We start from the raw sequence: 18,257 nt of genomic DNA, 5'->3' as shown, positions 1-18,257 counted from the left end.
AGATTTAGCCTGGCACATGAGGGAACCACTGGGGTCCATATGTATTTTCTTAGCTTATTTTATAAGCTTTATTTTGCTAGCCAGGTCAGGAAAGAGCATAAGCAGCAAGGTAAGGCAGGGGATTCATTTTCCAGAAGGATGGCAATGCACATTTCCAACAAACAGCTTATGGAACACAATCTGCTGTGGGCAGACAGGAAGCATTTCCAGGTTTCATGATATACAGCTTTCAAACCCAGCTCTACTGGCTTTACTGCAAATTTTCAATTTTGCAGTGACTAGGAGAGGTGGGAATGAGAGCAGTTCATGTTGTGCTTTAACTGTGGGTCTTTGATAAAATCTTTCTTAAATTAGGTTAGATTTTGTTACTTTCAATGTTTGTAACAAAAACCATATTTTAAAGTACTACAAAAACCATATTTTAAAGAAGAACAGTTTTAAGGTATATGCACAAGTGTGGCCTGAAAAATTATACAAGCTCTCAACAAACCCATACCTCCTCCCAAGAAATAAGCACACTTAGTAGTTTTAACAACATAGAAACATGCTGAAATTGCATTTTTGACTGGCTGGCTGCTGCTGAATATTCCTCCTGAGCACTTATGATTGCAAGATGATTTTTTGCAACATTCTTTTTCAAAACACCAATAAAGCAATCTCACTCAGATCACAGGCTGCAGAGCCTCAGAGGAGTTTTGGATGCAATCAGTGGTTGGAAACATCACTTCCAGCACCCCAAGGAAAAGAGCCTGAAAAAATTATAAGCAACTAAAAATAACAAAAGCAGAAATTTGACTGAGTTACAGTCTAACAATAGGAAAAGAAAACCAGGGAAGATTTGGTCCTTTAAAGAATTGTACTGAGTCCCTGCTGAGATGTCCCTTCTGCAAGAAATCACACCAGGTCACTCCTTTCCTCCAGGTTGGCATGAAGATATAACAGAATTTGGAAGTGCTTCCATCAGAAGTGTCAGGTTCTAAAATATATTATTTATGTGAACAATTCCACTCAAATTCAGCATCAGCTGCTTGGCAAGTCTTTGTGATCATACCTTCAAACAGCTGAGCATACTGGGGAAATCCAGCAGCTCTCAGCCAGTCGCAGGCTTCTCTGGCTTCAATTTCTGCAAGGAGAACACACAGTTGTTCATGGACAGTGCTCAGCAGAGGCAGTGAGAAGCTAATTTCACCTGGCATACTCTCTGAAATCTTGTGTGTTAATGTTCTGCTAGGATATTGCTAAAAAGGAATAAATCCTTGTTCCGATGCACATACAAAGTTCTGCAATAGTCATTCATGCTATTGAGATAAGCAAATATAGGAGTGATAGATTTGAACACACACTTGGGATGTCACACAGCAGGGTAAATCAGCAGTGATAAGCTAATTTCACCTGGCACACTCTCTGAAATTTTGTGCATTAATGTTTTGCTAGGATATTGCTAAAAAGGAATAAATCTTTGTCTCCAATGCATGTAGCTCTGCAATAGTCACTCACACTATTGAGATAAGCAAATAAAGGATTGATAGATTGGAACACACACTTGGGATGTCACACAGGGTGGGTAAATCAGCTGTCCCTGAGCTGGGGGCAATGGAGCATCTACTGCCAGTAGAAACGAGTGACCAGAGCAGGGTGTGGGGCTCACATCTGTGCCCTCACATGGCAAAGCCTGCTCGTGCATTCCAGCGCTGAGAGATGGTGATAAGACTCAAACAAACCCTATAAATAAACTTAAAATGCTCTCACAACTTTAATAACACTGGCCACGGCCTAAGCATTCCCAGAACAAGAGTTCTCAGGAGTACCTGTTGCTAGGCTCTATCAATATTTATTTCCTTGCCAACTACCTCCAGCCCTTGGCAATGAGCACAGCAGATGTCAGGAACTCACTGCTCGCTCTGTGACAGCTGGGCAAGGCTGTGGCCAGCAATGCTGGAACACCCCACAGGGGCACAGCAGAGCCCAGCTCACAGAATCACACACATTCTGTGAGCCCAACCCCACAGAATCACACACATTCTGTGAGCACAGAATCACACACATTCTGTGAGCCCAGCCCCAGAGGATCACACACATTCTGTGAGCACAGAATCACACACATTCTGTGGCCCAGCCCCACAGGATCACACACATTCTGTGAGCACAGAATCACACACAATCTGTGAGCCCAGCCCCACAGGATCACACACAATCTGTGAGCCCAGCCCCACAGGATCACACACATTCTGTGAGCCCTGCCCCACAGAATCACACACATTCTGTGAGCCCTGCCCCACAGAATCACACACATTCTATAAACCCAGACCCACAGAATCACACACATTCTCTGAGCCCAGCCACACAGGATCACACACATTCTGTGAGCCCAGCCCCACAGAATCACACACATTCTGTGAGCACAGAATCACACACATTCTGTGACCACAGCCCCACAGAATCACACACATTCTGTGAGCACAGAATCACACACATTCTGTGAGCACAGCCCCACAGAATCACACACATTCTGTGAGCACAGCCCCACAGGATCACACACATTCTATAAACCCAGACCCACAGAATCACACACACTCTGTGAGCCCAGCCCCACAGGATCACACACATTCTGTGAGCCCATATTTAGTGCCATAATTTATCATAATCTTTACCACAACACAGCATTTACTGGAGACAAGAAAAGACAAGCATTGTATTCACAGGGAAGAAGGAAAGGAAAAGGGAAAGGGAAAGGGAAAGGGAAAGGGAAAGGGAAAGGAAAAGGAAAAGGAAAAGGAAAAGGAAAAGGAAAAGGAAAGCTATCTGTAGGAAAGAGCTAGGAGGATGACCAGCCTAACATTAAAAGTTTTCACAAAGTGATTTTCATATAAAACTCCAGTAGATCCACTCAGCCATCTCAGCTGTGGAGGAACTGTAGCTGTCCTCATTCAGACCTCAGCCTGAGCACAGCAATCCTGAGCTCAGACAGGGACTCTCGAGGGGCTGAAGCTTCCCCAGTTCCCAACACATTAAAAGCACAACTCCATTTTTAGACCAAACCAAACCATGAAAAGTGATGCAAAATAGAACAGAAAAAATAAGGCAGAAAAATATTTTGCACCTACTGAGCCTATTTTCAATGAATGTGACTGAAAATACACACTTACAGTTGGCTTCTTCCATAGAACAAGGACAGAGGAGCTGGGGGAATTTTCTTTGCTGATGGAAATCTCCAGGCCTTTTAACATACCTTTGCACAATCACAGGGCATGTTTGGATTAGATATTGGGAAGAAATTCCTCCCTGTGAGGGTGGTGAGGCCCTGGCACAGGGTGCCCAGAGCAGCTGTGGCTGCCCCACCCCTGGAAGTGTTCAAAATGTTCAAGGCCAGGCTGGACAGGGCTTGGAGTAACCTGGCCTAGACCAGAGGATGACAATTTTTAACATCTTTTGGGTGTTTTCTGCAAAACTGAAATAGCAGAGCGACCTAAATGTGTCACCTGCCTCTCCTGAACTGATTTCATAATTAAGCAGATGGGGAAAAAAAATCCTGCAAAACTTAATATTCCTAGTTTAGAGGCTGCCAGCAGCTCCTCCCTGCCAAGGCAGCTATTTCCCCAAGGCTAGGGGTGGTAGGTTACTACCAGATGTTTATGAGAAACAACACAGAGCACATGGGCTGTGCCACCCTTTGGCTGTGCTGTGTCCCACAGGTACATTCTGTGCCCAGGCCCCTGCACAGAGCATTCAGAGTGCTGCCTGTGCCCCAGCCCTGCCCCTTCCCCATGCACCCTCCTCCCTGCAGCCCCAGAGCCTCCACCAGGGCTGGGACACTGTCACAGACACATTTTATGGAAAATCCTTTCCTTAGGATTTTTTCCTCCTGAGAAGCTGTGAGGCCTCAGGAACAAAATGTGAACAATGGTTATCTGCTGCTGTGGAATGCAACAGGTGCATCTGGGATTGGTCTCATGTGGTTGTTTCTAATTAATGGCCAATCACAGTCAGCTGGCTCGGACTCTCAGCCCGAGCCACAAACCTTTGTTATTCATTCCTTTCTATTCTTAGCTTAGCTAGCCTTCTGAGATGAAACCTTTTCTTCTATTCTTTTAGTGTAGTTTTAATATAATATATATCATAAAATAATAAATCAAGCCTTCTGTAACACGGAGTCAGATCCTCGTCTCTTCCCTCATCTAAGACCCCTGTGAACACGGTCACGGGACACCTCTCCTGCCCCTGTCCTGGGTTTGGAAGCTGTGTGTCCCATCCTGAGAGCAGACTGCACTCTCCTGGGCTGAGCTGTGTCCCCATCTGAGCACTGTCCTGAGAGCAGCCTGCAGGACCCACACTCCTCACCAGGCACCTGCAAACCAGGTGCTGCAGTGTGAATTAAATCCCTGTCAGAATGAACAGCACTGCTAACCAGATTGTTTGCAGCAAAGGAAAGACATCTGTGCTGAGATTTGGGTATTTGGGCATTGTCTCTGAGATGTTTTCCTGACAAGAAGCACTTTCCTTAAAACGAGGCAGAGGCAGCAACCCAAACCAGTGACAGCAGTGTATCCAACAGGCCAGGCAGCCTTACTGTGAGGTGAGCAAACTTCAGCTAAAAAAGAATCAAACTGTACTTCAAATTTTAAAGTACTCTACATAAAATGGGACAATGTAAGTTTCATTTTGAAAGCACAGCACAGTGAACCTTGCTGCCAGGATGCAGTGTGACTTTGAGCCGCTGCCAAAGCAGGAGACCTCTTCCTTTGCCCAGCTGTGAGCTCCTACTCCTCACTGCCACCCCGAGCTGATGCCAGCAGGTCCTGTCAGCCAAACTGGCAGGAAATGAGTCACTCTTGTTTGCCAAGATGAGATTTAAGAAGTTTTAGCTTTCTGAATTGGCTACTACATGTTCTGATAGGTTCCAGTGGCAGGACAAGGGCAGTGGTGGGTCCAGGCCAGGGAGCTCAGCCTACTGTGAAACCTTTACATAAATGTATTGCTTTTCACAGAGGTGTCTCATTGGAGGTCTTTTTCAAAGCAGTTTTTAAACAGGTTTTAAAAACCAATGGTAGATGCATTGCTTCTATCTCCATCCAAAATAGTTTTCCAGTTTCAACAGGTAGGAATCACATGGTGATCAGGACTTCATGAATTAAAGGGATTTAAATCTGAACACCTTCCAAAACCATGGCAGAAATAAGAACAATTGGAGGGGTTTTCTTGCTGTTTGCAGCACTCCTGCATTAGCTACTGCAGGACCCTCCTTGTCCCCTTTCCTGTGGGATGCAAATGTGATGGCTGTGGCAAAGAAAAGATTTCTCAACATGCCCAGCAGTCAGGAGAACAGAGCAGAGGGTAGGACTGACTCCTCACTGACTGACATTGCACCACTCTGTAACGAAACAGAAACAATCCCAAAGGATATTGCTCTTTCCCAACCTCCCTCATTACACAGAGGACCTTTCTTTCCTCTCTAAATGGCAGCAATCCTCCTCAGCAGCCAGAGCCAAGCAGGTGCCCAGGGTGCCCAGCTCCCAGCCTGCCTGCTGTGCCAGCAGGGCAATGCTGCTGCCTCTCTCCTCATTTCTGACACCCCTCACTGCCATCCCCAGCCCCCAGCCTGCCTGCTGTGCCTCTCAGGGCAATGCTGCTGCCTCTCTCCTCTCTGACAGCCCTCACTGCCATCCTCAGCCCCCAGAACTGCCTGCTGTGCCAGCAGGGCAATGCTGCTGCCTCTCTCCTCATTTCTGACACCCCTCACTGCCATCCCCAGCCCCCAGAACTGCCTGCTGTGCCAGCAGGGCAATGCTGCTGCCTCTCTCCTCATTTCTGACACCCCTCACTGCCATCCTCAGCCCCCAGCCTGCCTGCTGTGCCTCTCAGGGCAATGCTGCTGCCTCTCTCCTCCCTGACAGCCCTCACTGCCATCCCCAGCCCCCAGAACTGCAGCCAGCACTGCAGGCTTGGCAGCCTCATGTCAAACTCTGCCCCACATCTTCCTGCAGCTCAGGAGCCCTGGGCTGGGGACTGGCAGGTCCTTCACACCCTGACTCAGATCCTGTCCTGGCTGCTGGTGCTGCTGGAAGTGACAAGGGGTTTTCAGTTCCCTTTGAACATCACAGGATGAGTTTCCCATCACATCTTTCTGTTTTGTGCATCTTCCTAGTGCTGTAAGAATTGATGTGACTTCCCTGTGACTTACAGCTGCTAATGAGGCATTTCATGTTACACTTTACACACACCCTGTGAAAAATGCATTTGCTGTGCTGGAACTCTGATTTCTGGACGTCAGAACTGCATTTTACCTGTGACAGGATTTTTAATAACTGTTTTTATTTACATTACATCCTTTTACTTGAAAAGAGAGTGGGAACATGATGTCTGCTCCATGCTGGAGGCTCAAAAGCAATGCTTTCAAAGGAGGGTGTTTGCACTGACCAAGATAAGCAGCCAGGGACTTGTAAAACTGTCCAACTCTCCAAGAGCTAAGATGGATCATAAATAAGTGGAAATGTTTATTCTGTTTTCTCTTGTGCAATGCAAAATATCAAAGCTTAATTGTACTTTACTAGCCCACTTGAGGAAGAAGGGGAAAAAAAAAACAGATTATAGCTTGGAATTTAGCCAGGATAATTTAGGCTCCATGCAGATAGTGAACATAAATGTCTGGAAAATGAAAAGGCCAAGATATTTGTCCTTTCATTCCTACTTTACTATCATGCTGGTGTTTTGGAACTGCAGCCAACTCTTCAGTTATCACAGCTGGGAACTGCAATGTATCCCAGAACTTTGTGGCAACCTTAATTGCATCTTTATCCAGCTCCTTGGCATCAGCTCCCAGGCTGATTACCAGGACTCCCAAGCTGATAGTAAAGCCTTTACTCAGGTCCTTGTCATTTTCCTCCCCTGGTTCCTGGGACCCAGACAAGTTTAAAGGCATTTTCTTTGTAAACCACATTAACTGGTTTGTCAGTGCTGCCTGATCTTTTAATTGCTTCTGAGTGTGTTAGAGAAGGCAGTGTTTGCTCTATGGCAATTTTGAAGGGCTCAAGGAAAGTTGGTACCTAATTCCCATCAGCTTCAGGAGAAATGAGACTGTAACTCTCTAATTTCCAATCCACACTGGAAAATCCTTATCCAAGTAAGTAAGGGATGTATCTCCCTGCAATCTCATCCCAGATATGTTGCTTCACTGTGCTCCAGCCCTGCTGGCTGTGAAGCAGGAACAGATCCCACATTTCTCTGAGGCAGAAGCTCCTTATGGATGTTTGTGCACAGGACCCTTGTACATGATTGAGAAAAATTTGATGCAAGATTTCTGGGAGGAACTGTAGCAGGGAGGGTACTGCTGGTTGCACTAGAGCCAATACCAATAAACATATATATATGTTTATAATAATATAATATAGCACAGAAGTAACAAACCCCAAAACAAGTGAACTGTCTGTGCTCTTTCACTGCATAGCACTAAGTTTTCCTTAATTATACAAAATGCCAATAACACCACAGGTCCAACCTACATGTAAGGAACTATTTAACCAACAGAGACTGCCCAGTAAGTGGTTGTAACTAAAAGCAAGCTGGATTATTGCCCCTGCTAAGTCGGTGCTGAGCCTGCTGAGGCCAGGGCAGTGGACAAACTTTTACTGGGTCACTCTGCCCTGATGGAGCTTGTTGATATTCGAAGATACGCAACAAAATCAGACAACCCACCTGGAACTTTCCACATGCATCCAAACAGTCAGTAAAGGCAGCAGCTACTGGAAGAGCATGATCCAAAGTGTTGACAGCCAGAGAGCTGCTGTCACACTAACAAGGCAGCGATGGAAACAGCAGCACACACTGGAGCCTCACCTGGGGATGTCACTGACCTGAATCTTCACCTGGGGATGTCATCTGCCCACTGCACCCACTGGATTCTCACCCAGGGAAGTCATCTGGCCACAGCACCCACGGCATCCTCACCTGGGGCTCTCATCTGCCATAGCACGCATAGGATCCTCACCTGGGGATGTCATCAGCACCCATGGGATCGTCACCCAGGGCTGTCACTGACCTGGATCTTCACCTGGGGATGTCATCTGCCCATAGCACCCACTGGATGCTCCCCCGGGGATGTCATCTGCCACAGCACCCACAAGATCCTCACCTGGGGATGTCATCTGCACCCACGGGATCCTCCCCCGGGGCTGTCACTGACGTGGATCCTCCCCGGGGCTGTCGCCTACCCACAGCCCCGTGTCCCGCCGGCGCTGCTCCGCTCTCTCCGCTCTCTCCGCTGTCTCCGCCCTTCCCGGCCGAGCCCCGCCCGGCCCCGCTCCCGACCCGTGCCCAGGGGGGCTGGCCCGGCTCCCTGCCGGTGTCCCGGCTCCCTGCCGGTGTCCCGGCTCCCTGCCGGTGTCCCGGCTCCCTGCCGGGTGTCCCTGCCCGTCCCTGCCCGTCCAGAGCCGCTGTCCCGCACCCGCGCCCCGCACTCGTTCACACCAAGGCAAATCGACATCCCCTGCTTCCCTCGCTGGCTTACCCCCATGTTTTCAAGTTTTGCCAATTCCTCAAAGTTTTACAAAATCATCTCCTTTTTTCCCTTCAGAACTGTGCTGCCTCTGCCCTGCCCAAGCGCACCGGCCCGACGCTGCATGCCGAAGGAGATGCGGTGCCCAGCGGTACAGGAGGAACAGAGCAGGGCTGGGGTTGGGATCCATCCCGAAACCCGACCCCTCATCCCCGGTACCCAGTGTGCCCCAGCTCACGGTGCTCTGCAGGGCAGGTCCCTCGCCACAGTGCTTTTCATGGATCAGACACAACCTGGGCTTTATTTGGCTTATATGGAATTAGTCTGGATTGTGATCTGAAAAGCTCCCGTGCAGTTGAGCAAGGAACCTGGGTGCTGAAATCATATTAGCATGGTTTTCAACCTCTGCAACAGACTCGACTTTTTTGCATTTGCTGTAGTTCATTGCTGCTGTGATTTGACTTTTTGCTTTTAATGATGCAGCACAAAATCAAATAAAAAACCCTGATCAGTCTTTGCAGGCTGAACAACCATCAACAGGTAGAGTGGAATGTAGGCAGGTCTCAGAAGAACATAGCAAAAGTTTAAAATTATTTCAGTAGAAGTTAACTTTAAATCCCTAATAATTTTATATCTGCTGGACTGTCAGGCATTACCTTTCAATAGGACAGTTGGAAGGGTGGGATGCTGTTAATTTACACAGGTTGAAAGGTAATTCAGACTGTGAACAACTCCAGGAAGCCAGACCAGACTCTAAATTTATGTAGAAAAACTTCATGCAGTGTTTAGGTTCTTAAGAGTTTGGAGTCCAAAACACAGCAGGGAAAATAAGAATTTGAATGAAATGGATAAACAAAAGTTTTTAATTAAAATAAGTATTCTTATAGATGAAGAAGTCCTCTTTTTCCCAATCTTATTTAGGAATATTATACCCTAATGAGGTTATAATTTATGGGTGTGTTTCATTATCACTAGTGTTCTGTATAACAACCAAATGCAAAATTTGCACAGACCTATGATTTATTTCTGTGCAATTGCTTCCTAAATGGCAATTTGTTCGGCACAATGAAGAAGATGTTTGATATTGGCCCTGGGTGACACAATACTAAAGAAATTAGGGTACTGTGATATATGGCATTAGACATGATTACCTAAGAAAATGCTTTTTGCCAGACCCACCCAAAGCCATATAAAAAGAACACACCCTGCTCTGATTAAATTTGCAGCTATGTGCTTGGATTAGGAAGACAGAATGTATCATTTAAATCTGGGGATAACATCAGCAGACTGCTCCCATCCATAGAAATGAAATGCTCCAACCAGAGCCTGCAGTTTCTCTTTCCCACCCATTTTCCTTTGGGCATTTCCCATGAGATGACAGTGCACAACCCTAAAATGCTCATTTGCTTCCTCTTTAACAGCAAACTACCATCAAGCTTCCTAGTTTTTTGTGGGTTACCAGCCATGGAAAGACCCACATAAAACCTTAGGGGTGAACTCCTTCAGTCCAACCCAGCACTGAGTGAGGAGTTCCTGAAGGCTGTGCAGGAAGGAAGCACATTCCTCCATTTTGATCATTTTATATATCCTAGAGGACAACAAACCCAGGGAATCCTGGCATCTGCCTCTCACTAGAGGAGGTCCAGCCCACACACAGAGGTTCCATGCTGGAGTGAAGGGTGTCTGCAATAAGGATGTCTCAGCTTCAGAAGGGGATTTGGGTATTTCACAGCCTCTCAAACCCTCCACATGCAGCTGCCTGGATGATGACTTGTGGGGCTGCTGCTGGAGGTTCCCAATCTGGAGGGAGAGACAAGAAAAAGTTTCCTGCTCACCTGGGTTCCCAGGTTTCTGCTCACCTTCTCAGTTCCCAGATCTGCAGCTCTCCAAGGACCACAATAACATCACTAGAGCCTCAAAGCTTTGTTTGTTTGGGACTGACACCTGGAAAATGGGATCATTTTCCCCACATGGTCCTTGTTGCTTGATTTCCTGTTTTCTGGACCCACCTACCCTCACTGAAGGCTCTCCAGAACCTTTCTGACCTTGGGCTTCCTTCCAAGCCTTGGCCAAACCCGACTGTAGTCAGCTCCTGCAGGGATTCTGCCCACAGCAGCTCCAAACCACTCACATTCCACCTCCATCAAATGTGGTGAAAACAATCCTAGAGAGGGTCCTTTTAAACAACTTCACAAAGTACTGCATGACCAAAATTAACTGTTTTTAGAAATGAGCCTGCTGTGCTGAATCCCTCACTCATGCTTTACCAAAACTCTGCAGAACCCCAAGTCACCAAAGGTGTTTCAGACACTCACTGTGCCAAGCACTGGGGTCGCCTCCCATTAAAGCCAAGCTCCCTGCATATTTCAATTCCTGCCACTGTAATATTTCCTTACATTTACAAGAGATCACCTCACTTCTTCCTTCCCCTCTCCCTCAACACTTTCCATGAATCCAAGATGAGTGACATTTCATTTCTAACTTTCTCCTGGTAAGATCCCAGAGTAATTGTTTTCTATGTCTTCTCTGATCATCTTGAGTTAACACAGGAGATCAAGGAACCTAACTTCAGCTGTGACTATACTAGGAGGCATCAAGAAAGATATTTCTATGGAAACAAGTTGTTCAGAGAGAAGCCAAATGATTAATTAACAAGTTAGACCAATTGGGAGGAAAAATGCAGAAAAAGATACAGGCAATACACTGAGACAGTTCAAAGAGGGGGATGTTAAAGGTGGTAGGGAATAACTGTCAGTTAGAAAGAAGAAAATTAATAAGCTCACTAGAAAAGGATTTAAAATTGAAAATAATTAGATGAAATTGAGGGGAAAAAAGGTTAACAAAACCAAAAATTCCTGAGAAGGAACTCCATTGGTTGAAAAGTATTTCTCCAGGGGCAAAGACTGAAACTTTATCATCTGTGATGCAAGAGAGGTTAGACAAACTGCACATACTTGTATTGCAGGGTGAAAGATCTATGGGCAGAAACACTGTGTCACTATTTTTCCTCTCTTGTGACAGGAGTAAGCTGAATAAAGTCTTAAACATTTATTAAAACGAGGAAAATAATATTGTTAAATGCAGACTCTTGGATATGCTGAAATGCTGTTGAGGTGAAGTCAAAACCTAAACCCATCACATTATAGCAGTGGCATTTGTTACCACTCTGGACTTCCTGTCAGAAGGCAGCTGTGTGAGAACATAAGTAGGAGAAAATAAGCACATTCAGTCGCCCTCTGAAATTAACAATGTTTTATTTTGCTGAAAGTCAAGATAAAATGGTTTGGGTCCAAATAATTCGAAAAGCTCTTGGAATCAAAACCATTTAGATGTGATTTTCCAGACTTCACCATCAAAATCTTAAAACATGATTAAAAACTTCCAAATGGTTTTCATGTTATTATCTCCACCTCCCAATGAACTTTGCTTGGCTGCTTGCACTGGGACATTCCAGTGAAACCTGCAGCATATAAAGCATTATCCCATTTCCAAGCTTATTTTCACAGAACCGAACTCTAGAAAATGCTGTTATGTATCCTAACAGGATCAGGTCATCATTAATTCTAATTTTTATATCTTCCTTTCTAAACCCAGCTTTCCATTATAAGGTCACAACAACACCAAATGGTTTTAGGAATTACCCATACCCTACCCACCCTTACCTCTTCTGGAAATTCCAACCCAGGGAGAATTCCCCTTCTAATACAAGAAAACAACTGAGATTCAAAGATAAGCCCTTTTTAAAATGGAAATGTAAAATTTCCTGGTTATTCCTATATCCCTAAGAAGTCAATGCCTTCATATGGCTGTTTACCTGCTCCTATGATAACCACAACTACTCCTGTTGTTATGAAAGGAAATATTGTGGAATTGTTGCTCCTGGAAAACAACACAATCTTGCCTCAGCCAGCAGGTGTCAATTGATTTGATCTTTCCTCCTTTAAGTTCTGATGCCCCAATTTCCATTAAAATTGTGTAATCTGTTTCTCATTAGAGCAGGTCAAATCTCAAGCTGGAATTAAGCTTTTGCCTTCTGTTGTTAAAAGTTAAGCATTTTTTAGAGAGGAAAACACTATGCTATCAGGATGAATTCCAGGGATTTTCTCAGGAACTTTTAGGGTTTGACTAAACAAATTGAAGAATATTTCAGAACTATTGAAATTCCTAAAATGTGGGTGAGAGAATGCTGGCAACAAAAACCATAACTTCTTGTTTCTTAGATGCACAGAGACCATTTAACATGAAAAATCTCAGGATAAATGGGTGCATGGAGCTGTAAATCCATGTCCAGCATCCATATCTAGGAACAGAGCATGGAGGAGTTTATTTAGTGCAGGGAATGGGGTACCCAGAGCAGAATCACAGCTCTGAGCCCCTGCCAGCCACAAAAACAAGCAGAGTAAGCACTTTGATTTTCTCATCACTGAACTACTTCTATCTCAAGAGCCACTTTAAGCAAAGGTGATATTGAAGGCAGAGCCACGGACACTTCTGAAGTCTCCAGATGAAAGTTTAAGCTGCAGAGCCTTGGCCAGGGCTCGGAAGGAGCAGAGCAGAATCTGTGCTCCAACCAGACCTGCACAAGGAGGGAAAGCCCTGATCAATAACACAGCCTTGGAGGCTTCTTTCAGCTCTTTCTTCCAAAATCTAGTCCACGATTTGCATAAATATAACTGGATTGAAAGCACACTGCAGAAAAAGTTTGAGTTAAAGTCAACATCTGACTGCCAAAGCTGAAAAAACCAGTTCTGCCTAGGTTGCAGAAAAAAAGAAAATGTTGCTTGTAATCTCTTACATTTCCTACTCCCAGTATTTTCACTAAAGGGTTTTGTCATCTCTGTTGTTTAAATGCATTTCTAGGATCATAACAGAACTTGGTCTTGGTTTATTTATGCTCCAGCAAGAGCAGACTCTTCATAGAGGAATGAATAAGCTGCTGAAATGGTCCTGAGGAAGCTTTTAGAGTGCACCTGCTTGTATTTGGCCCAGAGATATTTGGGAATAGATGCCTCTCACCGCTGTGCACCACACAGAAGCACTGTCAGCAATGCTTGTTTTTTAATCAAAGAAACATAATTTCAGACATGACAAAATGTTTTTTCAAGCAAAGCAGTCCAGCTAGAATCTGCTACTCTCCAGAGTAAATTTTTGAGACTAATGTTCCTTAGAAGGAAACTCTTGAGAGTTTTCATGTGAGGAACAAATCCAAAAGAGTGAGTCCCCACACAACCAGCACGTGTCCCAGGCATCAGTGAACACAGTGTCCTGCCTTGGACACTGGTGGTCATTGCCAAAAACATTACATGATGTGGGAGAGCCAGACAAACACATGGGAGCAGGCAGATCATCACAAAATGTGTGAAGTTCCTCTACATAATATGTGTGGAACTGTAGGGAAAAGAAAAGTATCTTCTTTCAACTGCTCCCACACACAGATTTGGATTCACAAAGCCTTGTTCCACAGCCAGCTGCTGGTGCCCTGGATGGGAGTTCCACCAGCCCTCACTGCTGCTGTCCAACAGGGATATTTACATGGAGGGAGAAGCTGGGGACAGAAGCAGCTCACCTGTGTCTCAGCCCTGAGACACAACCTGCAGTCAGTGATGTTCTCGGTCTCCTGGAAGGGTTCTGCAGGCTGGGCACACCTGAGAACCTCATTCCTGCTCAGAGGGACTGTCAGTTCAGCAGCTCATAGAGAACAAACTCACCAGGACATTTTCAGATGTTTAAATAAAGCCAGACTGCCCATTATATGTCTTACCAGGCATGAATGGGTGATCCATTCTAGAACAACACTTGAGAAATAAAACTCTTTTCATACAATAACCAACAGGAACCCCTTCTGTGCTGCTCTGTCCCTCTGAGCAGGTGTGGAGTTGTTCACCAACCCAGCCTGAGCTGTTCCCTTCTCCAGCAAGGGCAGTGTGAGCCAAATGCCTTGGCATAAACAGGAGCCCTCCCTGGTGCAGCTCCACCATCTCACCAGGGTTTGAGTTTGGTTTGCAGGGAAACAGTGTCACAGAGGGAAATTCCTCAAGAGACTGCAGTGTGCAGCATCCCTGGCTGAGGGGGTGATGTGGCACAGAGAGGGACAGCTCAGCCCTTCCCCTGGAGATCAGACACTGCTGTGACACTGCTGGGGACCAAGACTGAGCGAGATGGGATCTGTGTCCAAACCTGCATCCTCTTTCAGTCATGGCTCTTGAAAAACAGTGGTTTCTTCCTGACCAGAACAGCAGAACACTACTTTGTGCTTATCTCTCTTCCTATCTTCATTATATCTCAGCAAAGTGGTTGGACAGGGCATTCTTCAAAGGCCCAGTGGATGCTCATTCCAGCAACAAATCAAAACAGCTGGGCAGGTCCATTTTTTGCCCATCAGCCAAAGCCAGTACCTCCTAATTTTATCAGATTGATTTTGCACATGAAAATATAGTTTCTGTTTCTAACAACCTGTGTTAACAGCTCAGGAAGCAGCAACAGGCAAGTGCCATCTCAAAGATTGTCCTGAGTTTCTCTATCTGTGCCTGCAGTCAGACTTGGAAATCCCCTGAGAACAGGTTTGCTTGTGAGTGTTTCCAAGAACTCCTTGCTTTTGAGCTGAATAGGTGCCAGAGAAATAAAGAAATCTGAATGTCAGAGCTTGGGTCCTGAGTTATTACCAGTGGTGTGGCATTTCCATCAGTGTGAGCAATGGGAGGCAAAAGAACGTGGAGGCTTTTATTATCAAAGAGCAAAGAGCAATGTATGGTGACTTGTGTGTCTAAGAAGCACTAGAATGTATAAACTTTGGAAATTTTGGCAATTTATTGGTGAAATTGAAATTATAGAATAGTAAAAGCTGAAAGGTAATCAGGATTTTAATAAAATAATGATTAAAAAGATATAACTAATACTGACTTGAGTGCTCCACAGTTTGGCCATGGTCACATCCTTGCTTCATTATTTGCAAAGCCACAATTTTGTCCAGATGAATAATTGGAGACCAAAAGATCTTACCTGCAGTTTTGCTCTTTGTTATGAGCAGCAAACACCACAATGACCCTGTCCAGTTTGCATCCCCCCATAAGCTGAAACTGTTTTCAGAGGTACTTGTCAAGCATTAACCAATCTGTTTCCAGGAGTGTGACAATAACAGAGAAAGAAAAAGTAATGGTGGTCAATTTGAGCCAAATAAATGATTTTATGATACACTTGATCTCCTGGCTCAAATTTATCATCAGCAAATAATTCCTTGGAATCTTTGAGAAAATATCTCTTTTCTATTCCTGTGGGGTTTTATATGTGCTCATTTCTATGACAGATGCTTAAAATTTTCATTTGAATCACTAACGTTAGCCAATGGTAAACTTCTCAAAATGCAATGGTTGTTTGGGAGAAATAACAACAAAAAGATTTTGATAAATAGCCTCAACAGATTCCATAAATATATGTAGCATTTTCATCTGAAAAGCAGCACATATTTGGCTTTTTACTCCAGCACTTTCAATGAGAAGATGATGTCAAAGGGAGCAAGAATAAAGCAACCAATGAGGAGGGGAAAAAATAAAAAGAAAAGGAAACTGCAGATCAGTATCTGTAAGGCAAAGTATAAAATTGCAGTAGCAACTTTCAAATCCATTTTCTGAGTGTACAAGATGTGCTGTCTAGTCAGGGAGCTACAGAGGAGCTCCCCTTGCAGCCCCTCCATGGATCGTGACCAGAGCCAAGGAACAGGTCAATATTCTGAGTGCTTTAAAAATAATTTCCTTTGCAGCAGCTCTGAAAAGTGGAAATACCTTAGAAAGATGACAGTGCTGCTTTAATCATGTATCTCATTTTTACAATAGGCCTGGAATTGATGTCAAATCAATTTAAAGGCAACATAAAAGCAGATTCATAAGCTATAGTAGGCTTAGCCTCCTTAATAGACCACAGTGTATCTCAGCAATGCCTGGGAGCTTGTTTTATTCTCTGCATGGTAATTGTTTACTGAAAGATGAGAATAAAGTTGACATATAAAACCAGCTTTTAAAATATTTTAGGAGTATATTAGAGCTCTGGAGATAAATATTTAACATAATAAATAGACAATGTCCAGCTCTCTTGTCTATCACAGGAATTGATTTCCCCTCTTTCCAGCACCCACCTGTACTGACCTAAAATGCTCTGTCTACTGAAGTCTTTCAGTATATTCTCAGTATTATACTGAGAAGAAAATACTGAAAGACTTCATTCATGGCTGGATGGAAAATGCACTCCCCCTTCCTAAAATTTAGCTCTCTAAATACACAAAAGGGCACCAAGCAGGGGAGACAATACTGTCTCTACTATCAAGAGAACCTAACCAGCTCAGAGCGGGATGAGATGCTGGCACATTTTTCCTGTCCTCCAGGTCCCAGAAAGCATTTCTGCTTCCACACCCAGCTGTGCCAGCTGCTGGGAACCAGGGCAAGGCCAAAGCCCAGGTGGGGCAGCCCCTCCTGCCCCAGCCAAGGGGACCAGGGCTCCAGATTGACTGCAGGCCCTGAGCACACTGCCCTCCCTGTCAGGGCTTCAGGGGGGCTTCAGCAGGGTAAATATGATGAAATGTGTGCCATGGGTGCAGAGTGTCTCTCGTCAGAGCCTGACTTGTGTACATAACTGGTGCTGACCTCCCCTTCCCCAGCGAGGCACTCCTCGAGCCAGAGATCTGTCGGGCGTCACCAGGCCGCTCATTTGACGCACTATTTTTAAATAACTCACAAATATTTAAACTACATTTCTATCAGCATTACATGTTTAGAAGACATCCAGGAATGTCAAGAGTACCCGAGCTGGCTGGCCCACTTTGAGCAGAGCCCTGTAGCAGTGCTGAGCTGTGGAGTGGCCTGCAGCTCACACTGTGCACAGCCCTGGCAAGCGGCGCAGAGCTTTCAGCACCCAGCGAGAGGGCTGGTGAGACACGCTGGGAATGCGCTCTGGGACTGCCTCAGACACCCAGCCCTGGGGCTGGTTTACTTGTGATTTCATTTGGGGGATAACAAAGAGCTCAAAGGCACTGCTGAAGACATCAATATCCAATTTTTGGTCCTTTCATATCTGTGGCGTCCCTCGGCTGCTCGCAGATCCTCTCCTGGAGGAGCTGGCAGCACCATTCTGGCTAACAAAGCTTTGCTGGTCCTGACAAAGGCTGGCAGCACCCATTCTGGCTAACAAAGCTTTGCTGGTTCTGAGAAAGGCTGGCAGCACCCATTCTTGCTAACAAAGCTTTGCTGGTTCTGAGAGAGACCAACTTCACTTCAGATTTCAGCAGCACTCAGTCCTTGCCTAAGACTGGAGCAAAGCTGGATGCAGCCTCCCATCACAGGTGGACTGGCATCAATTCTCATGTGTGTCCAGGCACAACACAACCCTTTATGGAGCCTAACATTTTTTCCTTGGATGGCTTGGCTGTGTAGGTGGACATGGAGCTGACAGTCTGGAGACTAACTGAGCCAGTGCTCCTGTCACACAGCAGTGTGAAGACAAAAGCCAGGTGGATTTTAGTCCTAATTTAATGCACATTTAGGATACATGGCTGTATTTTCCATAACATCTCCACTATCAGGTGATGGGTGTAAAGGCATCCACTACCCAGGCAATACTGCAAACCAATTTAATAATCAATTTCTGCTTTGAAAAAAGAGCAAGGCCAGTAAAGCTTGGTTTTAAGACCTGAAAGCCTTTGTGTTGGTTATTTTACCGCTGTTATATCTGGCTACAACAGACTTTCAGAACTCACCAGAAGAGTATTTCACACATTCTAAAT

At 45.2% G+C, this 18,257-nt stretch overlaps 1 protein-coding gene across 18 annotated transcripts in view; it reads right to left on the bottom strand.

The window, feature by feature from the left end:
* The window catches only part of LOC134424662 (rho GTPase-activating protein 7-like), a 57,205-nt gene that overhangs the window by 14,739 nt on the left and 24,209 nt on the right, over positions 1-18,257 (bottom strand). For 5 of the 18 annotated variants that reach the window (XM_063168571.1, XM_063168570.1, XM_063168585.1 and 2 more), the window contains exon 2: positions 1,052-1,123. The exons of 3 other annotated variants lie outside the window; for them this stretch is intronic. In XM_063168571.1, coding sequence (XP_063024641.1) covers positions 1,052-1,123 — 72 coding nt within the window. Of the gene's footprint in view, positions 1-1,051; positions 1,124-3,146; positions 3,576-7,830; positions 7,973-8,032; positions 8,073-8,125; positions 8,257-18,257 lie in introns of those variants that run through there. 10 more of the 18 variants (XM_063168576.1, XM_063168583.1, XM_063168582.1 and 7 more) reach the window with 8 other exon arrangements.

This window comes from Melospiza melodia, chromosome 14 (assembly GCF_035770615.1).
Source record: "Melospiza melodia melodia isolate bMelMel2 chromosome 14, bMelMel2.pri, whole genome shotgun sequence".
Taxonomy (NCBI): Eukaryota; Metazoa; Chordata; class Aves; order Passeriformes; family Passerellidae; genus Melospiza; species Melospiza melodia.
The sequence above is the reverse complement of the archived record's forward strand: the minus strand, read 5'-3'. Positions and strand labels throughout refer to the sequence as shown.